Here is a 23,743-nt window from a genome sequence, read left to right as displayed (position 1 = left end):
ACAATCCGAATCATCTATTTCTCGAGTTGCACTTTATAGACCATCCTTACAAAATATTAGCCGAATCGGAAATGTTTGAGACAACTACCTGAGTTCAAAGAAATTGACAAATATTATGTTCTAAGAAACATTGAGATTTCATTATGACAATCAAAGGAGTAAATGGTTTCGGATTCAATTGAATTGAATTTTTACATAAATGATCTATGAATCGAGACTTACAAAATAGACGATTTGACTCGTTGAAGTTTGACATATAATGGGTCCCACAACTAGTGCCTATTTTTAGCAAAAAATGAGGATTGGATAAAGACAATGGGAAACCAAACAAGAACCCCCATGTGATTACTCATTGACCTCAAAACAATGTGTATATGTATATATAGGCATATATAATCCCTAATTAAGTAGGAATATTTATGCACAATAAGTTAATACAACTTGTTAAAATAATCTACTAAGGGTATCTAAAACCCAATACAAAGGACATGTTAAGGTTATGCCTTGAGATAAACAAGACAAATTGATCAAGGTAAAACATCCTCCACTCCTAAGTGGCTTGTCTACTTTGTGAAGCTAACACTTAGCCGAGAAGCCATGACTTATATTAGGATATCATACTAAAATGAAACCTTACGAAGAATCTAGGCCATCATTATTATATATTAATTGATGAAATACTCGTTGGACCGTATACATAAAAGGTTTTCAATTCATGGATCTCTTGGTTTGAGAAATAAAATCAATGGACCGGTCATAGTACACAATATAGCATTCGGTCTTGCCTTCGTATATGCATACTCGAATTTGTCACAGTACTCCATGTCAAGCACTTCCTTTGACTCTTTTTCAAAGTTAAGGGATATTGTATGATCACATATTATTACAATCAATCCTACATTCATTAAAAAAAAAGCACTTAATTCAAGTGCATGCTCTTAATCATTCACTCAAATACTTTGAGCTATAAGCTCTTTGTGTGCAGAGCAAAAATACTGATTTAGGACATTAACCAATCACTCCACATATATTTGTATTACCTAAACCATATAAAGGTCACATTCAACTAATCTGAAACTCATGAATGAAGTGATCAGTTGGTCATATATGTACAGAAAGAGTCAGTTATAACCCAAATGCATGGCTATATATATCCACTAATTCCTTCTTGCTCAAGCAACAGTTAGGATATTCGGTACTAGAAATTATCATTTGCCCAATGAATTATATTTCGTTAGACAAAGTAATTTTATCTGACAGAGTAAAGCAGTTCATCGAGAAAAAGTAACCAACGTTTTAGTTTTTCAAGCCCTTTCCCTGATGAACATAGTTCGATGGGCAAACTTTTCTTCGTTGGACAAAGTTTTTCACACCAAGGGAAAAAATTAATGTGTAATATGCCACCATTTGTGCAACAAACCTTTCAAGGTTCGTCGCACTAAGGTATATTTTATGATCTAAGGTTTAGGGTTTACTTTTCATCGGGCAAATGTGAGGGACATTTTGCAAAATCAATTTCAACAATCCAACTGTCAATGTAGTTGGTATACACTTCGAGATGGCATATGCCAAAGATACCTAAATGAAGGTTTTCAGGATTATGTAACGAGACAAAATCCTTCAATGGTTGAAAAGGTATCATCATGATGTAACTGTTAATTTAGTTCCGATTTTGATGATTTTTTTAGAACTACACTCCTCGATCCCAAAAGAATACAATGAACGAATCCGATCATCAATTTAGAATATTTAAACTAGCGGTTACCACAAAATCTTATGTCTACTTAATAGAAGTATAGAATAAACTCTAAGCATTTTATAATCCATTGTTATCACGGGATACACAGTCTACAAAACTAATTTCCATGATCCAACAATCAAACTTGTTTGAATATAGTACGAGATCGCATAACCAAAAATCACCAAAAACAAATTTTCAAGGATTAGGTAAGGAGACAAAATTCTTTGATGGTTAAAAATGTATCATCACGATTTAACGGCAATACGAACTTTGATTTTGATGACTTTTTTTCAAGGACGCTAATTGAGAGTAAAACCACACTGAATTGACCATAGTTTAATCGTTTAAAATTAAACAAAAAATAAGGAAAATAAATAATTTTTTTATGTTTGCTCGACGAGCTATGTACCTGATTTCATCGGGCAAAAGTAATTTCCCCCCAAATTAAAGAATTTGCTCGACGAAATATTTTAAAATTTCGTCGAGCAAAAGCAATTTCCGACCATGTTTCCGTCAAAAATTAAGTTAGGTGTACATTTTTAAATGACATGTTCTCTCTCTGTCTCTCCGTGCTCTCTCTCACCGTGCTTGCTTTCTCACCGTGCTCTCACTCTCTCTTCCCCAATAACCAAAGGTATGCTTGCTCATATGTTTCATTTATATCATTTGCATGTGTGAGATCTTGGGTTTTGATGAAATATGGAAAATTGTAGGAATACGTGAAAATTGTAGGAATATGTGAAATATGTGAAAATTGTAGGAACATTGTGAAATGTTGTGAAATTGAAGGAAATTTATGAAATATTTTAGAAAATAAATGAAATTTGTAGGAGAGAAATGAAATTTGCAGTAAATAAATGAATTTTATGAAATATTATTTGTAAAATCGTGGTCGATTGCAGCCCACTGCACCACCGAGCAAGCTTGAAAGTCAACACCTTGTTGACTCATGACATGGTTGCCATTATTTGCACCAAGTGCCCCATGCTCACCCCAGGTGCGAAAGGAGATTGTGAGACAGATCTCAGTAAGTGTGAATTTTTTAAAATTTTTAATTTTTTTTATTTCTTGTACTTATTTAATTTATTCTTTTAAACCAATACACTTTTTTTTCTTCTCTATTTCAGGTCAACTTCTCCATTGGCATGGAACACCAGGGTATGTTCAAGTACATAAACAAGGTGTGGATTGGATGGTACAAGGAGTGGAAGTATGACTTGCATGTGTACTACTAGACTTGTGTTAAAATTTCATTCCAATTTTATGCTTTTCAAATTTTAATTTTTTTTTAATTCACAGTGAAAATCGACAGCAAATAAGGCTAATTGGGAAGCAGCAACTAGACATGCCAATGTAGGAGCTAATACATGATCCAGAGGTGTGTCTACAATTGCCGATGGACGGGGTTTGGCGACGGAAGGGCAAAAGAGATATGCGGCTTAAAAGCGGGTCTGGTTGGAGACTTGGGGGGATCTTCTACATCTAGCTTTTAGACTCCAAGCCGGACGCTTTCCAGACTCCAACAGCAGGAGATGGAGTTAGTAGACCATGCAAGCGAAAAGAAGCTTAGCGCCAACAAGAGGAGTTTCGACGGTAGGTGGCCATCCCACCAGCCTTGTGGTTAGTTTATCATATTTTACTGCGAATAATTTAGTTTTAATATAACTAAATATATTTTTTTAATATTGTAATTTTATTTTTAATATAATTAAAACTAAATAATTAATTTAAATTTCAAATTTTTGTATTGAAAAATTAAAACGTTTGCCCGACAATTTTTTTCGTTGAGCATGTATTTTGTATTGTTTATTTATTTTTCTTTAAAGTAATTGCCTGTTAACTTTTTCTTTGGGCAAAATAGTTTTTTTTTATTTTTATGTCTGGATAAATGAAGTCGTTAGGCAAGTTTCATTCGTTGGGCTAAAGGTCAGCGCACTTTACTCGACATATATATTTCATTGGGCAACGTGTATTGTCCGATGGAGTACTATAATTTGTTGAGCAAACCCTTTAGTGATTGGTTTTATGCGATGGACATTGCACAATATTGCATGATGAAATGTTGTTAGGTAAATAAAAAGGTGACAAAACCTTATTTAGCCCAACAAAACTATTTCGTCTGGAAAGAAATTTTTTATAGTGATTGGAATTGGGTCATATCTTGTGATCAACCCCACAAACAAATCAGTTGCGGTTGGAAAAACTATGGTGGCCATTAGAATTGCCGGACATCTACCGGACAAGTACTCAAACGTCGGGTTTCCATGACTAGGACTAGTCTTTCTCTGGCCACGGTTTTAGGGCAAACTGAGGCTCTTCATTTGGGCAACCCCACATGCTTGGCCATGGCTTGTCCATCCACCTTCGGTTTCGTAGGACCATGGGACCTATAATATAGACATAGAATACTATTTTTTTTTTTTTAAAAAAAAAGGGGACTAGCTGGTGGCTTCGCCATAACAATCCACATTTTCGAAGGCTGGGAAAGACTCACAAAGACGTTTTAACCTTTCTCTGGTTTCCATCGTGTGATTGATCAGCACCAGGAAATAGGCACGTCGGCCCTATAGGATATGGGTCTAAAATTTGTTCCCAACTACTGGGCTACCCTGTGATAGTTATAGACCGAGAGTACTTGGCTCTATATTGAATGCAGTCATCTTATTCCAGACTCTTTTTAATGATTAAATGTGTTTTACTATGTGAGAAAAATTCTCTCTCGAAGGTTTGAGAGATATTGCAAACCCTAAGTTTTGTATTTTTCTTAGGGAAAAAATCCTACTTCCTCAAGAGATAATTGGAGCAACAACCATTGAATTTTAATTCAATTGGAGCTTTGTTTTGGTCCTTGAACTAAAATCCCGTGAGTGATGGTCATTGAACTTAGCAATGGTTAATTTGGCTAACTCCTTTAAAATTTTCATCTACTTTTGTCATTTTTAACTCTCTATTTTGGATGAAATTTCTAACGGTATTATCATTGTTGTGACAAGTTCAGAGAGCAAGACTCATGATTTTAGAAACAAAACTCTAATTGAGCCAAAATTCAAGAACCATTGCTCTAATTTTCTCTTGTTTCAAGAATAGAACGTTCCAAAACTATTGTGAGCAATGTGGGCTCTCTCAAGCCTCTCATGGATGTATTGTGAAGATGCATTGTCAAGGACGAGATGTGAAATTCATGTATTTGGAAAGAAATTGAAATATCTGGATTAATTCAGCGAGATAGCGTGTGAACACATATGCAGATGGATTTCATCCGATGGAAGAAATAGATTAATTGGATGAAATCAACACTAAGTGTAGATAAAGACTTCTCTTGCCATTAAGTTAGATACCACTGAGTCATGGGATAACTTTATTTACAACACTCATCAAGATCATATTGTTCTATTTCTCTCAGGTACGTACGTAAGTTTTCCCTCATACAGAGTTAAGTATATGTTGTAAGTCAATAATGATTGATGGATGAAATTGACGCAAATCTACATATTTAAATCACGTCGTGACAGCATGGTACGTCCTATATGAAGAATAGATACTTTTAGTGAAAAATGTATTATAAAAGTCCAGATGCAGGTTATGTACTATGTATCTATCAGTTGAAGGACAAGACGTATACGTACATACGTACATGTCACTGAGGTTGCAATCATTATACTGTAGAAATGTACAAATCAAAATTAAAAGTTATTAATTGTGACGTTTTCCTTTATAATTAAAACATGTGCATATTCTTTTTTTCCTTTTTTTTTTGGAAACGGTGAGGCTTTTAGGCTTAGCTTGGATATATGAAAACCTATCTGGCTCACCAGTCAAATCTTCAGTTGCGTGGCGGTTCAGTGTGCTTATTGCTAACATTGCTTAAGATGCACTAGTCCATGATTAAGTCGTAAGATTTCTGGGCAGACACTTGCACGTAAGTAGGTGTTTTTATTCAATGATTCCAATTATTGATATGGTTTTTTTCTTGTGGACTATTATTACGATCTAAATCCAATTGATTAGTTGTATGTGGTCCATATCACTTGATAATATATCTTTATATGGTAACTTATTAGAGGATAAGATGATCATATGCGATTAAGATTAGAAATTATTACTGATCTGCTTTGCATTTTCATATAAATAGGGTCATGTTTCAGTACATAATTATATATCATTACCTTACAACCACTCAAATTAATCAAAATATGATAATAAAAAAGATGGTCAGTAAGGATCTGATTTGATCATTTATGCACAAATGCAAAATTTGGTGTGCGGGAATAACAAAAGAAAACCCTTTTGAAAAGTTTTTCTTAATTTCATTGGACGGAATGATGAAAGTAACGGTCTTTGTAAATAGTATGGATAAAGATGGCTGCCAGAATTTGCAAACTTGCAAGGATGAGCTGTTTTGGAGGTTAATTATGTCATGGAACCGAGTTTTAGTTTTATTGACGTTACTATATAATTACAAAACGTTTGCCATATATTTAAAAATACACTGACTATCAATTGAATGATTGTCATGTGGTGAGATTGTGACATAAGAAAATATCTCATGTGCGTAGAATGAGGGCAAATGAAACTAGCACCTAAGTTGGCTGAGTATTTCCCTCTAAGGTCACTCACTTTTCTCACCTTTGTATAGTTTGGGATTCATAACTTTTGATGGTTATAGTTTATGAAATTAATAAAAACGATCTTAAAGTTGCAGATTACATGATGAAAAAAAAAAAAATTTGGCATGGAAGCTTGTAGTGCTCATTTTTATACCCTTAAAGAATTTGACATTAAAAAGGTCGAAAAATATATTATTTGATTTTGTGGTTCAACATTACATTGATATGGTGCTCATATAGTAAATTACGTACCCACTGAGAGCCACACAAAAAAACAAGAGTATTTGCCTCCACAGTTTGACAAACAGTTACCCTATTATGTTAACGATTTGTAACTTTGTGGTTGCCTTTTTCTTTCGAGAAAATGACCAAAAATGAACTCTATACCAAAAAGAGTGCAAAATGCACTTAACCTTTAATTTGTTATTGCATTATTGTTTCGTAGTTTTATTCTATTGGTGACGTAGGTTTAAATTGTATCTTGACTTTCATAAATGGAGGTCATCGTATTTCTCTAATTTTTAAGTTGCAACAAATTTGATGGTATCCAACTCATAATGTTCAAGCTCAGATTTAATTTATAAAATCTTCGTTTTGATAAATTTTCAGTCTCAAAGCTTATGACAATTACAAATTACAAATTATGCGACTTTCGATACTGAAAAACTTTTATCCAATAAATAAATAAACGTTTGAACATATGAGGTATGCAATACGCATCTACAGATTTGTTTTCATGTTACTATATACTCTCCAGTTAAAATGTTAACATCACTTTCCTTTTGTAATTAAACTCTGCAAATTAATAATTCATGCTACTATAAAATCGACCAATTATTATCCGCTACGTACCAATTATTAACCGCTACGTACGTGGCTACGTTAGTGAACCCTAAAGCCAAATCAAGTCCACATTACACGACGTGACAAAAATCATCTACTACAACAGAAGTGATGGCAGCTTTGGAGCATGCCAAGAACGCATCTTCAGAACCACCAGAATACGACGTTAACAAATCTTGATCATAGACATTGCTTCCTTCTCAATGATGCCATGACACAGTTGCATTGCATCACCAACCCCAGAAAAATAAAAACAAATTGTTGACAAAGATTTGCAGTGCAGATTGGCCAATGAGCATGTCAACAATGCATCACAAATGTTATACATTTTACAAAAAAAATAAATAACTAAATAAATAAATAAATTTCTTTAGGTGGGATTTGTTGGAGGAAACACAACAGCGTACGTACTTGTAAATTTTGGCTAGAGCAAATGATCATTACCTTCTCTCTTGAAGAAACAAAAAAAAGGAGGAAAAGGTTGTTTTAATTATTGCAATAATGGCTGAATACTGATCAAGAATGATCAAGTTTCATGTCATGATCACATTCAATTCTGACGGCCAAAGGATGAAGGGTAAATTTTTGTCAAGAATACTGGAAATCATTAGGGACGGGTTAGAAAGAGAGGTCCGGCTACAATACTACGTCTTACTTAGTGATACGAATTTTATGCAAATTCCAACTGTTGCAAGATCCATTAGAACCTTATATTGAAGATTTTAAATCATATGACATAGTACTTTAAATTTTTTGAGTAAAATTTTCTGTGTGACATGTACCCTTTTCATGAAGTATGATACGACCTATCACATGTCAGGTACTTATTGGTGCCCACATTACGTAGGATATTACAAAACCAAATACATGAATTTTGAATGTAGTTAATAACCTAAATTCGCAACATCTCACCTACTGCTATGTTAGCTTCACGAAACACATGTTGTAACTGTTGAACAATAAATTTCTTAGCAATATGCAAATGTTAAATATTGCTGTAAGCAGCCCTCCAAGTAGGTGGATCATTTGTTTATAACAAATTGATTAAAACTTGTGAATCTCCTCTAGTACAAAGAGAAGAAATTTCTAACCTTTTGGCTCAAAATTGTTGGTGAGAGGCTCTTCACATAACTCTTGATGGTAAAATTCTTCCAATAAAAAAGTTGTCTTATATTATTGTGAAGGAGAGAGTCATCGTGAAAGAACTTATGTATGCGATAGTCTTTTCTAAAAATGTCTCCTCACCAGTTGAGAGGAGGAAGGATGTACACATGCACAGTGAGCACACGCACAATCATAAACCCCAATAATGCACATCTTCATCAAATCATTGGCCGTTGAACAACCCATGGCCTCTTGGTCAACAAAGCATGGTGATGTTGGCCTTATTACTATAGTAAACTCTAAATTCACACATGAAAGTCAGATGGTCAGCAGTCAACACGTTCATGGAACCAAGATAACCAAACAAACTACCAAAAGTAATAATTCCAAGCCTGACTCGTCAGCCACAAGTTTAGGGAGCTAAGTGAAGCCACATCCAATACAAGGCAAATATTTCAACCCATTTCAACCGAAAGTAACTGTCAAACTACCAAAAAGCTACAAATATATTTTTATACACAACCCCAAAACCCACAAATTAACATTGTTTATTTCTGGGGGGGATAAGAATAAGTATTTGGATATGATAGAAAGGGCCAGGTTTGAGGACCCCTCCGACCACTCTTGTCTTATTTCCCACTGCCCCATGTTCCTTTGAACATGGAGGAAATTATGGCAGTTTTCCCTACCCTGGTCTTATAAGAGCTCTCTCCCCCGCCCCCCACCGGCCCCCCTCCTTCCCCTCTCTTTCCTCTCTCCGTCTCTCTCATCTCCTGAATTCCTAATAACCAATAGAAAAGGAAAATCCCAACCATAAAAGCTCTTGTAAATCAAACACTTCACAGTTTCTTAAGCAACCAAGTGAGCAACACCAGCAACACATCTCAAGAGAGAACAAATGAAAAGAAATCCCACTTTCTACCCCATCCTTGCAATCCAATCCAACAAATAAAAACATCTCACTTTTCTCTTGAATCCCTTCACAATTCATCAGAGCTTTGCTACTCAGCTAAGCAGAAAACAAAGGAAAAAAGAAAAAGAATGGAGATTGAGATGGTGAGGTGTGAGTGTTGTGGACTAAAAGAGGATTGCACGCAAGACTACATCACACAAGTGAAGGCAAAGTTTGATGGGAAATGGCTGTGTGGGTTGTGCTCAGAAGCAGTGAGAGATGAGGTTGGCAAGGGCAGCAAGCAGCCATTTGGCATGGAGGAAGCTGTGAGGGCACACATGTCATTTTGTGGTAAATTTAAATCCAACCCTGCAGTGAGAGTGGCAGATGGGATGAGGCAGATGCTTAGGAGAAGGTCAGACATGTCATCTTCTTCTTCATCGCCAAAAAAGTACACAAGATCAGCAAGCACATCCCAAGTGGGCGATTCATCATCTTTCTCATGAGCTAATTGCAACCATACTTCTTGCTGGGTTGGAATAATTAATATAATATGAAGGTAGTGGAATTTTGATATATTATGTTCCATTTGATATGGGATATGTTTTACTCTTCTTTCCTTGGTTGGAAAGACAAATTGTCAGTAAAAATCTTTACGTTTTAACTTTAATTTTTTAAAAATTCACGAGGAACGTAATTAAAACTATCTTCATTCTTTTTTCTTTTAATAAAATAATTTCTGAAAAGCTGTAAATGTTGATTAGGCTCGTTAGCTGAGATACTGTGTGCACCTCCTTCCACTCGAGTTCAAATCACCCTCTCTATAAACATAGTAGTTTAAGATATCACTTGTACAAAATGCTTTACAAGATTGAATCCATCCTCATTTTGCTTTTGTTACAGAACAAGTCTAGTGATATTATTTTGACGAGAAAAAAGTTGCTTCAATAAATCCTGCAGTAAATTTTCATTCACTATTTTTTAGAAAGCTTGTTTTACTTGGCCAGTCAAATTGCTAATATGCTTCAAGTGTATAGCACCCGAAAAGAATAAAGAGAGAAAGGGCATGAAGTATTTGGAAGAATGCAGAATGATTGGGATTATTTTTTTTCCTGGGTTGGCATTGATTTATTAAATCAAACACTAAGGAACATCATATCTGGTATTCCCATTGTATATAACTTAATTGCAATAAATATGTGTCAACTTCCAACTCCACTTGAAAGGACTAATAAATAAGACTCAACATGTATTACCTACTGCATGACTTTTCCCACTATAATATTCAGCGATTGGGGAAGAAAATTTCAACAATCTTTTATCATCAAGAGTACCATAATGTTGCTAAAGCTACACTTGGCACGTATGAATACCACTTGAGTCCTTCCTTGATTAAAAATGCAAGAAGCCATCTCAAAAACATGCTAGGATAAGTTATTCACGAGCATCAATCCAATTAACCGTTGTAGATCATCTATTTTTAGATAGAACATAATTTTTCTTCTATAACATTATGTTTAACTCATCTCTTATACATATTCCTCAAGTTTTGTACGAAGAAGAATTGTGTGGGACAGTAAATTGATTAAGACCGTGAATATTATATGAACGATGATGCCATGCACATATATATGTAACATAAATAGAGGTGGATTTTTTGCCAAATTACCGTGCACACTAAATTGCCAACTGTACCATACCGATTTTGTACCAATTGGTAATGGCACGATAATGTACCGAACCAAAGTTTTTTGGCATCGTATTGGTATCCGATATATATTATCATTATATATATATTATTATTATATATTTAGGATTTAGTACATGAAATATATATAAAATTATATATATTTAAGGAGTGTCAATTACATGAAATATGCAGGGATTTGTGTTGGTGTGTTGCCGCCTGTGCTTGTTGGCCTATAGTTTTTTACTATTTGTGCTTGCTATCAGCTGCTTGCATATGAACATTTAAAGTTTACCCAGTTTCCGACGAGTTTTCTAGTTTTTTCGCAGACCAGTCACTTTTTAGGCTATTTTCCGGCCAAACCATGAGAAATTAGCCATCATGAAACATATCATTCTCTTTGTCTCATCGAGAAGTATGATTTTCATTTTTGAATCACTCAATTTTGTTGAGTATTGAAGAAGTTATGAATGTTTAAAGTTTATCTAGTTTCCGGAGAGTTTTCCAGTTTTCCTAATGACCAGTCACCTTTCAGGCTATTTTCCGGCCAAACCAAGGTGAGTTAGCCAAAAAAAGAGATACCATTCTCTTCATCTTGTCGAGAAGTACGATTTTCATTTTTGAATCACTTGATTTCGTTGAGTATTGAAGAAGTTATGAACGTTTAAAGTTTACCTAGTTTTCGGCAAGTTTTCCAGTTTTCCTGTGGACCAGTCACCTTTTAGGTTATTTTCTGGCATCTCTAGAAACCATTGGGCTTCCAAATAGGTGTAATCTTATTCAACACTTTACTATCTTCATTTTGATATATTATGAGTCGAATTTGGTTAAGAAACAATTGAGTTATGAAACTTTGAAAATTGCCCAAACTTTCGGCAAAAATCTCAGTTTCCAGTATGAACTATGGAACAACTTACCGGAATGACCAAAATAATGGATGGTGAATAATCTCAGGGACCAAAGTGATGTGTTATGCAAATCTCAGAGGTCATTTAACAAACATGTTACACCTTGTCACACCAATATAGAATGAGTCAGGGGCTCTTTGATATCTTAAATAATGAATGCAAGGCACACCTCAATTCGGAAAACTATAGCTAAGTCTTGAATTAAGGTGTGAATTGCGTCTCAAATATAGAATATGCAATTTTCATAATTCAGACGTGACAAAAATAAAATAATAAGAGAATGACCCCAGAGAAACTAACAACAAACAAACTAAACTTGAGTTTGTCTTTACTTTACAATTCATCCTTTGTCTTTCCAGAATACAAAAGGCAACCAACTCTAGTATGGAACTCTTGTTCCTTATTTAAACAAACCTTAATTTACATCATAAGGTTTCACAAAAACATAAGAGAACACTTGAATTTTCATAATAAAATTTCCTTAAGACTTTCAGTGAAAGTCGACTACTTTTCAAGTCTCACTTGTTAATAATTTATAAGGGGTGAGCTACTAGCTCAATAGGACAATAACTACAATGCATTTTAACACAACGGAATCAATGATGATGCATGAATATAATATTTCCTCTGCGTCCTAATTTTGTTAAGCTAGTTAACAAATAATCTCATTTCTTAAGGCTAGTTTGGTATTGATGTGTTTTGAATAAAAAAATAAAAAATAAACTTCTATTGTGTTGTGAAAATAAGCAACTGTGCAATAAAACAATAAAACAATCAATTGTTAAATATGGAAGATTGCTATGAGAATCTTGAGCCAGGAGAGAAAGAGAGGGGAAGGAGTTCAGGAATGGTGGCAACCAGTTGGAGAGGAGTTACGGCGAGAAGCATCTTTGCTCACCATCATAAACTTTAATGTATATTCATTATATACTTAATCATCTGTCATGTGTTTTTTTACTTAACTTTGATTAATTTCTTACAAAATTGAAAAAGTAACGTGTGAAAGTTAACTAGAGTTAGCTGAACAGACACATGACAAATATTTAAGTGTATGATGAACATACACCATAGTTATAATAGTGAGCAAAAATGCTCATGTTACCACTTGTGGCGGTTGACGAATTTGTCTAGTTGTGTGACTTAGCATCTGCGAATTTCTTTGTTTATTCTTTTTTTGGTAGTATTTATTTGTTAATTTAATAAAAGTTAATAGAATTGAGTTGAAGTAAGGGGGTTGTACACATGTCAACAAATGAGAGGAGAGACATGTAGGAGACACCAAATTTGGAGACAGCAGCAAACGCTTGACCATGGGGTGGGTTTAACAAATTAACTCCACCTGATCATGCCATATATGACCGTTGGGGATTCGAATTTTAAAAACCATATCTCTCCCCACACAGCATAGTTGTGAACGCTTCAAAGACCATGTCAACGAAACAAAGCCTTTCTCCTAAACCCCGAAACGCTCTAGCAGCCATGAAATCCGCCCTCTCATCGTCCCCGTCGACGACAACGACATCATCCTCAGTGAAATCGAGCACCACCACCGCCATGGATGACGACAGATCTGAAAACCGCGACAGCTGCTACTACCCAGGATGCCGAAAAGATGCCAACTGCAACTGCGAAATGTGCTTGGCCAGCATCAATGCCACTCTCGATCTCATGCCTTTCAGCATCCAAAAAACCTCGCTCACCAAGTTCTCATCTTCAAGGCCCAAGAACAAGCCAAGTGTCAAACGCACTCCCATCTCTTTCGATGCTTCGATTTTGTCTACACCCACTTCGGGCTCTCCTCCGATTCCTATGTCTCCGGAGCTTAAACCGGCTGCAAGATTGAAATCGAAGGAGAAGATTAAGAAGAGGGAGAGAAAAAGGGGTTTTGGGTGTGAAATTTGGAGATTGATTTTGGGTTTAAGCTTGGTTTATGTGGCGAGGTGCGGGTTTTCTAATATGGTTTCGGGGGCTTTAAAACCTATTCTCTCGCCGGAGATTGTGAGAAATGTTGGTGAAAAATCTTGGGTTATGGATGATTTGAATGGCAGGCTGGGGTTCTTGCAGAAAGAGATGCAGGGTCTTGTTCCGGGCAGGGTTTCGAATTGCAGCTATCCTAATTCTATTTGGGATATTAGTCAGGTACTAGTTATCAAACATTTCCTTTGAAAGTTCAATCAGCATTATTTGGTAACGAACTTGAAATTTCTGTTTTAAAACTCACAGACTGGTTATATGATGAAATGTTAGGATGGTTTGCTTCTGAGCTCACATTGCACGTTGTACAAATCTGCCATCGAGGAGGTGAGAATATGGGGATGGCCTTTGCAGACAGCTGGGTTGCTCACGAGTGGGTTTTCTTCCCGGTCTTTCACAATCTTATCCGGCAAAGTCACGGAGGTAAAGCTAAAAACTTTTGAGGTAGATGAAATTTCTATTAGCATCATATTGTCATGATGTACAAACATATGCTACTTCCTTACCCTTTTTTGGTTGTTGATGAGAAGTGGTCGGATGGAAAGGTTGGCGGCTATGTGATTCGGGAGCCAAACACTTCGTGGGTGCAGAGAACTTGGGGTGCCTCAGCTGTGAAGCTAGATCCGAATACATGGATTCTTGAGTATCGGTGGAGCACGACATTTGATAACCAAAGATTGGTTTCAGCAGCAATAGCCTTCTTTAAGAATATGATCTCCAGGAAGCTTGGAAAGATGCAGCAGAAGTTTTGGATCTTAGCTACTTTTGGCAACAACCAGTACCTTGAAAGTTCTGCAAACTACAACATCAAAATCCCAACCTAAGGAGACTCAGGGGACATCATCAGAGGTGCACTGTCTTCTCTCAGCAGATATCCGGATCTCATGTCTTGTGAGAAGCTTCGAAAAAATGTTCCCTTCATTAGGTGGTACTGTGTAACCTGTTGAGCTTAATCGTTAATCTGATCTCGAGCTGTATATGTACTAATTGGGAAATTGTTGTTTTCCTGATTTTGATTAACTAGCAACAAACTAGGTTCTGTTTGGCTATAGGAATCCAGATAGATAGCATCTCAAACTGTTCTAAATGAAAAGCTTCTTTCGTGTTTCGGCAAACAAAATCTCTTTTTCAACATGGCTCCAAATGACATTGCAGCTGAAGAGTTTTTACCTTACTACGTCCTTCCTCTTGAAATACTGCATTTGAGTTTTTCTCCGTTCGACCTGCAAATTTCCAGAAAATACAATTCCCGGGAAGTGTCTGTAAATATTAGAGGCCACACACACGTTAATCAACGAAAAGTGATCATATGATTCATTTTCTTAATACCTATATTGATTTGTTTAAGCGAATAATTTCGTATTCACATTTTAATAAATAGTTGTACAATGATATTTAATCTCAGACAGAATACAGTTACCAATAGTCTTTACAAGAGCATAAACCATGTTTGTAGTGATGAAACCTAGTCCTATCTCTGACAATAATCTCTCTCTCATACACCTTTGAAGCCAACTTCATGAAAGTATGGCAGTCTTCGCAAATCCGGAGATTCTTAACTATGTGAATGCTTGAACCTTGCTTCTTACTTATCAAACCGTAAGAAAGAGCCAACTTCTCACTGTGCAAGAGAATCGCTTCCTTCTTTTCTTCCTCTTCTAAATCAAACAAAACGCAACTCGTGTTGGGAGTATAACCAACCAACTTCACCTCACTAACTACCTCGTCTAATTTTTCATAGATCTGATCTGCTTGTTTATGACTTCTATCCGCCATTAAAAACTCGTGTACCTTGTTGTTTAGTTCTATCCTGCTATACCCCCTCTCCTTAGATATACCACTGCTTTTCATTGTTTTCCTCACAATGCCAACATCTTCCCATCTTCCTTGTTTTGCGTAAATGTTTGATAATGCCACAAGGGCTCCATCATGGTCTGGTTCCAGCTCAAGAAGCTGTCTTGCAGCATATTCTCCTAATTCAGTCTCACCATGAATCTGACAAGCAGCCATCAAAGAACTCCAAATGACAACATTCGGTGCAAAGGGCATTGCCTCTATAACCTCAAGAGCTTCTCTCAAAAGACCGGCACGACCAAAGAGGTCAACCATGCATCCATAGTGCTCATGTTTCGGAGTGATGTTGTATTCATCGATCATCGATTCAAAGACTCTTCTACCCTCCTCAACTAACCCCGCATGGCTACAAGCATAAAGCACACCCACAAATGTAACCCCATTCGGCTCAAAATTTTCATCTTTCATTTGATTGAAGAAGTTTAGTGCATTACTAGCCTCCCCATGTATCGCAAAGGCGCTAATCATGGTGGTCCAAGATATCACATTTCTTCTTCTCATGTTGTCAAACACCTCTGTTGCTTTTTCCAGGTTCCCGCATTTGGCATACATATCAATCAGCGCATTGTTGACAGACAAAACTCTGCCAAATCCATTCTTGTCAACATATAAATGAACCCACTTAGCTTGATCCAGTGCACCAAGATGACCGCAAGCTGAAACGACACTCAACATGGTCACTGGATCAGGTCTTAACCCCGAAGCTTCCATTTCAGCAAACAATCTAAGAGCCTCTTGAGGTCGATCACTTTCTGCATAACCAGATATCATGGCGCTCCAGCAGACCAGGTCCTTCTCAACAATTTGGTCAAAAATCAAACGCGCATCTTCAACCCGTCCCAGTTTTGAATACCCAGAAACCATTGCGGTTGCAACTACGAAATTTTTTTGTGATGTCTTGTCAAACAACTGCTGAGCCAAGTCCATAGAGCCACTACCTGCATACATGGCGATAAGTGCGCTCCGTAAATGAGAGTCAACCACAATATCATTCTCCATAATGAAGTCATGGATTGCTTTCCCATAAGCCAACTTTCCAGCATGACCACAAGCTGAAAGAATGGCAGAAAGTATCATCTCATCTGGATCTGGCTCCGCATTAGAGTTCTTCATCTCTTCAAACAGGCGGAATGCGGTGTCGAAATGGCCACTCTGACAGTACCTGTTTGCGAAATTTCCCGGGTTACAATTTTAACAAATTGTTGTAATAATATACAGCTGAAAATCCTTCAAAAAAATTGTTTTCCCGAGTAAATTAAAGCCATAATTCTTGGGATTCTCAAAACCATTAATAAGATAATCACATTATTTAACTTGAAAACATCAGACCAAATCATACCCGTTAATCATAATACTCCACGCAACCACATCTCTGCGAGACATTTTATCAAACACCAACCGTGCATCCATGATCCTCCCACAAGCGGCATACATTCTGACCAACCCGGTCTCCACAAACGGGTCCGAATGAAAACCCAACTTCCAAGCTACACTGTGAATCTCCATCCCTTCACTCAAAGCCGAAGCTCTGGCCACCGCCTTCAGCAGCGGCGGAATGCTGAACCTGTCCACCCCCACATCCTCCCTCCTCATCCTCTCATACACCAAAAGGGCCTTATCGGGCTCAGCGCGTCGTGAGAACTCGCGCAGGAGCTTGTTGCACAAATGGATTTGGGGTTTGTGGATTTGGTTGAAGATGGAAAGAGGGTAGTGGAGGCTCGGCGAGAGGGTGCAGGAGGAGAGGAGGAGATTGAAAAGGAGTGAGTCGGGGCGGTCGAGGTTGGATTTTAGGATTTGGGCGTGGACTTGTCTGAGGTGGGTGAGGCTTCTGGCGAAGGATACGGCGGTGGAGAGGGTTGCGGGTGTGTTAGGGTACGGGTTCGGGTGGGGAGGGAGGGCTAGGGTGGTGTGGGGAAGGCTGGACATTGTGTTTGGGAGGTGAGAAAGTGAAGGGAAATGGTTGGTTTGAGTGGTTTCTCACTTCTCAGGACTTCTTCGCCATTGAAATTTGTTGAAAGTTCTGGGTTTGGAGGTGGGGATGCAAGAAATGGAGGGAAAAACAGCCGCAGAGGTACTTCTCTGTTAAAATTAAATACAGGGAAATTGCATTAACATCCCTGTATTCGCTCGAATTTTAACTCTAGATCATGTAGCTTATTTGTTTTTCATTTTCAACACAATAGCATTCAGTTAACACCGTTAGTCTAATCCGTTGAATAAGGTAACGCTTCCTAGTCATAGAAAATTTTAGTTTTCGTGCCAATGCCGTGATGTTTGGGTGTAGTTTTGGCTCAAGAAAACTATGTTTTGAGAAACAAAGCTACTTCTCAAAGTTTATAACAATTAAATGGTACAAAATTTTTGATGATGGATAACATGTAAAAAAAATGAAGCGGGGAGTGATGGTTTTTCAATTTATTTAGTTATTGGTAAATGTAAAAAAATGGTGTGATCATAGTGTTGCAAGAGAATCCCATTTTATATATAAGTAGTTAAAATGTAAAACAAAAACTATATTGAACAAAAGTGAAATCTAAATAAACTACAGACCCCATTACTGCAAATTGTGAAAAAAAATTACAGGTCATTTCTATCCATGTGTGTCTTTATAAATCCGATGCCTGTATATATATATATACTAGCATATGCTCACACATAAAGTGTGCGAGAAATTTTTTTATTTTTGTTTTTGAAATAGAATGAGAGAGGAAGAGAATGATAGAGAATGTGGGGATGGGAAGGTTTTTTCTTTTAAAATTAGAGATAGGTTAGGATTAGGTGATGTTTTGAAAAAAAAACAAAACAAAATTTGATTGTGTGAAATTACATTTATATTCCATATTTCTTATTTATGTTATGTATCAATTAGAGAGTTAAACTGTTAATTTCATAGAATTTTGGTTAAGAATGAGTGTTTTATTAATTAGTAGAGATATAAGAAATTATTATTGGCATTTTAAAATTCTCATTCTACTTTCCAAGCTTTCTATATTTAAAAAGAAAAATATAAAGGGTAGAATTATATTTTTAAAGGGCCAATCACACTTCCGTATATAAAGGAGGAAACTTCTTGATCTGAAAGCCCAAAACAGCAAAATGGGAGAAGCTTTGTTCGAGCTGGAGCAACATCTCAGGTACAAACAGGTAAAAATTTTCACTCCCATTTCACAAATTTCGCAAATTTCAGGTGCCAAAATCCTCGAAACCCTAATCCCAATTCAGGATTACCGAAATGGTACCCAAAATTACATCAATTGCTAACCTTGCTGCACCAAATGTGTGTTGCAGGTCAAATTGACGCCTGAAGAAATTAAGCTTCTTTTTACGTGCAAGTCCAAAGGTGTCAGGGAGTTTACGTTCGGAGGTCTTGCTGCTGCTACTGTTGCCTGGACAGGTCTGTCTCTATCTAATTTGTCAATTTTCTTGTCTTTTTCTTTTAATTTTTTAATTTTTTTTGTGAATTTTTATCTTCCAACTATGTGTTTCTGTATATTTCAATTCATTGGGAGGTCGGAATTTTCAATTGTATGATATTGATAATGGTACAGTCAAGACTTTTTCGATACTTTATCCAATTCCACACACATTTTGGATTCACATTCGGCAAAAGCTGCAAACCCCCACTTTTTAATTTTCAATTGTATGATAGTGATAATGGTACAGTCAAGGCTTTTTTGATATTAACCAATTCGACACACATTTCGGATTCACATTCAGTAAAAGCTGCAAACCCCACTTTTGATTTGGTGATTTTATGTGACGAGAGTTTGTATTGGTTTCGGATAGAGAAACGTGGGTTTCTCATTATTTGGATTGAGAGTTTACATTGGGTCATTTTCAGTTACAACAATGTGGATTGGTTTTGGATCGAGAAACATTGGTTCTCTGGTATTTCGAGTTTTCATTGTTCCATGGGTTTAAGGTGGTTATCATGAGGCGTTTACAGATTGCCGCACGTATGTTCAAATGAAAAAGGATATGTACTGCGTACACTGTACAAATATGTTGGCTTTCGCTGCTTGGAAAATAACAATCCATAGCATTAAAGTTAATACATTTTTCTGTCCTGTTCTTTTTTCTTCTTTTCTTAATTATGCACTTTTTGAAACAGTGCAAGGGAAAGGATATCAGCTGTGCAATTGATATTATATGATTCACAGAATTGTAATCTTACACGTTTCCTGGAGCTTTTATGAATATTTACCGTATGCAAATCACTTTTATACTCATTTATAATCATTCGAGTGAGTAAGCTGGTGAAAAGTTGTAGGATTCTTTAATAAACAGTTATCTTAATTTTTTTGTTCCATTTAATTTACATTTAGAGGTTCTTCTTTTGGGGTCCAATAACGATTCAAGTTTTGTTTATTGTAAGTTTGGATGGTTATTATATATGTTTCATTCTTTTAACAATCTCAATGTTTTTATCCAGCATCAAAGAAGCTAAATAAGTTTGTTCGACTTAACCTTTCAGGAGGTGAGTTAAACTCTCTCTCTCTCTCTCTCTCTCTCTCTCTCTCTCTCTCTCTCTCTCTCTATATATATATATATATATATATATATATATATATACGAATCATAGCTACCTATCAAATTCTCCTATGAACAAGTTTTATGCTTCTGCAGGAGCTGCTGCTATATTTGGACTATGGAGCTTCTCGAGGTCTTTAAACTCATGTGTTGACCATATTCTTTCTCAGGATGGAAGTCGTTTGCAGGCAGAGTTAGCAACTATGTATGTCACCTTACTTCTTTTTACGATTTTTGATGAATTCACTCTGCAATTTTCTAGAAACACTGATTTTCTTCTGGTATGCATGAATAGAACAAGTTAGCTGCCCATGGTTGCTGATGTCAGATATCCAAAGATCTTTAGCCATCTTGGTGTGGATCTATTCTTCATGAGTTGTAATTAGGAGTTATTAATTTGAAAATTTTAGGTTCATTGTCTTTCGTCCGACAAAAAAAAAGTTCATTATCTTTCTTACACTTATCGAATTGAAGTCAGATGTCAGAGTACATTTATCCATTCATGAAAACTTCACTTCTGTATATGACTAGTGTCTGCCCTTTCTTCACATCTCTGGCATGCCCTTGTTGACTTGGATGGTTGGATTTTGTATGTAATTATCTGAATATATATGGGACACGTACTGTACATCTATTTATCCAGGAAAAATAAATGCACTTTAATATATGACCAATATCTGCTTTTCAACTAACTTTAATTGGAATTCTTGAATTATTGAACTATGAACTGTGATTCAAATAACAGAATGGTGAAAAAGTATCAGAATGATCCTTCTATGATGCGGCTTATCTCTAAACAGTTCTACTCTGAGAAAGTTTTTGATGATGCGAACTCAGATCAGCCAACATTGAGGTGGCGTTATCGGAATTATTTTAGTGATAACATTACCCATGGTCGAAGAACAGATTACAGCGATTCTCAAGGTGGTTCAGAACAGGCTTCCCATGGTGACCATCAGAGTGCTTCTGACAGTGATTCCCGGAACACCCAGAATGACTCTGACATAAAACGTTTTGCTCCTAAACAAGTTCCTGTAAGAATGCTTATCTAGTAATTTCTTTTCTTAGAAATGGTTGCATTAAATTACTGATGAGTTAAGTTTTAGGGTAGTGCTATTCACACACCCATTTTTACCTCCTATACACCCTTGTTAATTTTTGTCCATTGATCTTCTTCAATTCTTTCGATCCGACGGCAAGAAATTGAGAGGGGTGTGTGAGAGGTAAAAATGGGTGTGTGGATAGCACCACCCCAGTTTTATAAGTAGCCATAGTAGTGCAGAAGAAGATTTTGGAATTTAGATATAGCAGAAACCTGTCACTGTTGAGAAATGTCTACGTAAAATAGTTTGTAAATTATAAACTTTACAGTTCATATAGTTGAACATTATACCTACCAAATGCATGTGAACCGTTACATGGTAATGGTACAGAAAACCTATCCTACCCAGATCAAATTTGCATGCCAAAGAAAGTATCATGCCCTGTGCCTATACCGGTATCAAACCTAACTTCTTAGGTGATATAGATTTAGATCTTTTTTGCAGGCTTGTCTTGAGAAAAGTTCCATGATGAAATCAACAGTGAATAGTACTATTGTAGGGGATCATTTGTACTCTGCACCTCCTGACAGGATTCTCGCTCTTACGCGTTGTCTATGTAGATACTAGATACCTTAATAATGATGAGGACGTTACTCTATACTTTCATGGCAACTCTTCCATTCTGACGCCATCTCTTTTTGTAGATGAACACTAATGTTGATTCAATGGTCGACCCTTTTGATTGCGTGTTTGGTAATGCAACAAGTGAGGAGATTCTTCTTCCGAGTACCTCTAGCACTGACAGTCCCCCAAAAGTACATACTCATAAACATAGAAGATCTCACCGTAGGCGTCGTATGCACCACGAGGAAGAAGTACCAAAAATGCAACACATGTAACAGTAAGTTTAACGTGGTTGAGCATCGGAGAAGATGAAGGGTGAAAGGTGAGAGCTTAATTGCTCTTACAGTTGTTTTGTGTTTGTCAAACTTCTCCAGGAAGAGAGCGTATCTGTCTGAATTTACAACAGTATCAGGCAAGTTTACTGTGATCTACTTTTCACCGCTGTTTAATTATCGATGAATCATTAGTTAAGTTCCATTTGGGCTCCTTATGCACTTGAACAACAATAATAAGTGGCGAGTTTTTTCTTTTAGTACAAGCGATGTTAAAATACGTGGTTAGTTTTATCATTTGGTTGGAAAGACGTTTTATTCACAAGCGAAAGAAGCGCCACAAGATCACACAACGCATAGTCAAGGAGAATTGTTTTGTGCATCCACCATCTTTAAGTGGATTGCTGGTAAGATCTTGAATTTTATGGTCAACAAATGTCCCCAAAAATACTCTCCAATCTCTGGAGTAATTTCAAAGATAATAAAAAATAACAAGGAAAAAAAAAAAAAAATCTATGCGTGCTGGTTTAGAGTTTCAATAGCCAATGGTGGTTTTGTTTGTCACCGAGCACCATGTCTCTGTCTGCATATGGTCCAAAACTTTATAGGGACGATAAATTAAGATTGTTTTGTTTTAGTCGGCCACCTCTTCTGCGAAGGGTCGAGGAACCTTCATTCTGTCTTTATACAATGCGAATGGTTTTGCTCACCACCTCATCTTTTAATTGAGTTTAAATTTCGAGAATTGTTTAGTAGATTAATTAAATCATATTCATCTAACGACAATTATTGTAGTGGCGATGCTCAAAACCGTTTTAAGTCGATGAGCAAATATACACCCTTATATAATTACATAGAATATGCACACATCTAAAATGTCTTGTATTTTTTAATTTCTTTGATAAAATAGCTCATGCAAAGTTGATCGATTTTAAATTTGTATAAAGCCATATTAGACAAGGGTGGAGGAGGGAAGGTAACTTCTAAGAAGTTGCCAACGAATATTGGAGAGGGAATGTCCCTTTCTTCCTTGGTCTTATAAATAAGAAGATTGCATGATATATGGAATCACTTGTTTTTTGTCAATTTTGTTTTCTCAATTATATATTGTATTGTTGTTGTTATAAATTATAATAGATCCTAGGTTTAGGATTTGGAGTGAGGAATTAGAGATCTTATCTACGAGCTTGAACAAAAAAAGATAATGATGGGAGATTGTTGTTTTTTTTCTTTTTGTCGAAACTTGAAACGTGAGGTATCCCGTGTCTTGAAGGATAAGACTAATTGTCAGCGGTACCTAATCATAGTCAAATGACACAAGTCATTTCAAAGCTTTTAACTAGGAAATCATCTGTGTTTTTACTAGGTTTGTGCTTTTTTTAAAAATTGTGTCATGACATTGTTAAATTATGGTGGAAATTGTGTTAAATATTAGGTTGAGTATTATGATGGGAGATTATTATATTGAATATCATGATTTTTATTTTTATTTTTAAATTGTGTCACCATTGTTAAATTGAGTAAACCTGTCAGAAGAAAAGAATTTCATTAATGATTGCAACCTGTAAAGAAGGAATATTGCACATGGATACAACATTCCTTGACAGCTAGACTGCACATGATTCCTACATCTGTGTTTTCCTATCTGTATTGCTGAGCTGCAC

At 36.2% G+C, this 23,743-nt stretch overlaps 4 protein-coding genes across 5 annotated transcripts; 3 read left to right on the top strand and 1 right to left on the bottom strand.

The window, feature by feature from the left end:
• Positions 1–8,919: 8,919 nt before the first annotated feature.
• LOC103403927 (uncharacterized) lies at positions 8,920–9,857 on the top strand. The gene has a single exon (XM_008342768.4). It carries the CDS (start codon positions 9,337–9,339, stop codon positions 9,691–9,693), a length of 357 nt encoding a protein of 118 aa, XP_008340990.1. The 5' UTR covers positions 8,920–9,336; the 3' UTR covers positions 9,694–9,857.
• Positions 9,858–13,131: 3,274 nt separating this feature from the next.
• Positions 13,132–14,876, top strand: LOC103403928 (uncharacterized). 2 transcript variants are annotated; one of them, XM_008342770.4, is made up of 3 exons: positions 13,132–13,921; positions 14,030–14,179; positions 14,287–14,876. In XM_008342770.4, the coding sequence occupies exons 1-3, from the start codon at positions 13,211–13,213 to the stop codon at positions 14,578–14,580; spliced, it is 1,155 nt and encodes a 384-aa protein (XP_008340992.3). In that variant the 5' UTR covers positions 13,132–13,210; the 3' UTR covers positions 14,581–14,876. The 2 variants fall into 2 exon arrangements, with proteins under 2 accessions (XP_008340992.3, XP_070671695.1); XM_070815594.1 differs by having other exon boundaries at positions 13,137–13,921; positions 14,030–14,200.
• A 218-nt stretch (positions 14,877–15,094) lies between these two features.
• LOC103403929 (pentatricopeptide repeat-containing protein At4g14820) lies at positions 15,095–17,715 on the bottom strand. Its single transcript, XM_008342771.4, has 2 exons — positions 16,950–17,715; positions 15,095–16,772 (listed from the first exon to the last, which is right to left on the bottom strand). The coding sequence occupies exons 1-2, from the start codon at positions 17,534–17,536 to the stop codon at positions 15,173–15,175; spliced, it is 2,187 nt and encodes a 728-aa protein (XP_008340993.3). The 5' UTR covers positions 17,537–17,715; the 3' UTR covers positions 15,095–15,172.
• Positions 17,716–18,631: 916 nt separating this feature from the next.
• Positions 18,632–22,339, top strand: LOC103403930 (uncharacterized). Its single transcript, XM_008342773.4, has 6 exons — positions 18,632–18,754; positions 18,899–19,004; positions 20,043–20,087; positions 20,237–20,345; positions 20,886–21,174; positions 21,888–22,339. The coding sequence occupies exons 1-6, from the start codon at positions 18,707–18,709 to the stop codon at positions 22,080–22,082; spliced, it is 792 nt and encodes a 263-aa protein (XP_008340995.3). The 5' UTR covers positions 18,632–18,706; the 3' UTR covers positions 22,083–22,339.
• The last annotated feature ends 1,404 nt before the right edge of the window (positions 22,340–23,743 follow it).

Source organism: Malus domestica, chromosome 16 (assembly GCF_042453785.1).
Source record: "Malus domestica chromosome 16, GDT2T_hap1".
In the NCBI taxonomy this organism is placed as follows: Eukaryota; Viridiplantae; Streptophyta; class Magnoliopsida; order Rosales; family Rosaceae; genus Malus; species Malus domestica.
Note: the sequence above shows the minus strand (reverse complement) of the source record. Positions and strands in the feature narration are given on the sequence as shown.

What these genes read in the sequence shown, in the direction of transcription:
- LOC103403927 (XM_008342768.4), top strand. Translation starts at nt 9,337, where the DNA reads ATGGAGATTGAGATGGTGAGGTGTGAGTGTTGTGGACTAAAAGAGGAT.
- LOC103403928 (XM_070815594.1), top strand. Translation starts at nt 13,211, where the DNA reads ATGTCAACGAAACAAAGCCTTTCTCCTAAACCCCGAAACGCTCTAGCA. An exon ending in CTATTTGGGATATTAGTCAG is followed by an intron (nt 13,922 to 14,029) that starts GTACTAGTTATC and finishes ATGAAATGTTAG; the next exon opens with GATGGTTTGCTTCTGAGCTC. An exon ending in TAAAGCTAAAAACTTTTGAG is followed by an intron (nt 14,201 to 14,286) that starts GTAGATGAAATT and finishes GTTGATGAGAAG; the next exon opens with TGGTCGGATGGAAAGGTTGG.
- LOC103403929 (XM_008342771.4), bottom strand. Translation starts at nt 17,536, where the DNA reads ATGTCCAGCCTTCCCCACACCACCCTAGCCCTCCCTCCCCACCCGAAC. An exon ending in TGGAGTATTATGATTAACGG is followed by an intron (nt 16,773 to 16,949) that starts GTATGATTTGGT and finishes TTTCGCAAACAG; the next exon opens with GTACTGTCAGAGTGGCCATT.
- LOC103403930 (XM_008342773.4), top strand. Translation starts at nt 18,707, where the DNA reads ATGGGAGAAGCTTTGTTCGAGCTGGAGCAACATCTCAGGTACAAACAG. An exon ending in AACATCTCAGGTACAAACAG is followed by an intron (nt 18,755 to 18,898) that starts GTAAAAATTTTC and finishes TGTGTGTTGCAG; the next exon opens with GTCAAATTGACGCCTGAAGA. An exon ending in CAGGCAGAGTTAGCAACTAT is followed by an intron (nt 20,346 to 20,885) that starts GTATGTCACCTT and finishes TTCAAATAACAG; the next exon opens with AATGGTGAAAAAGTATCAGA.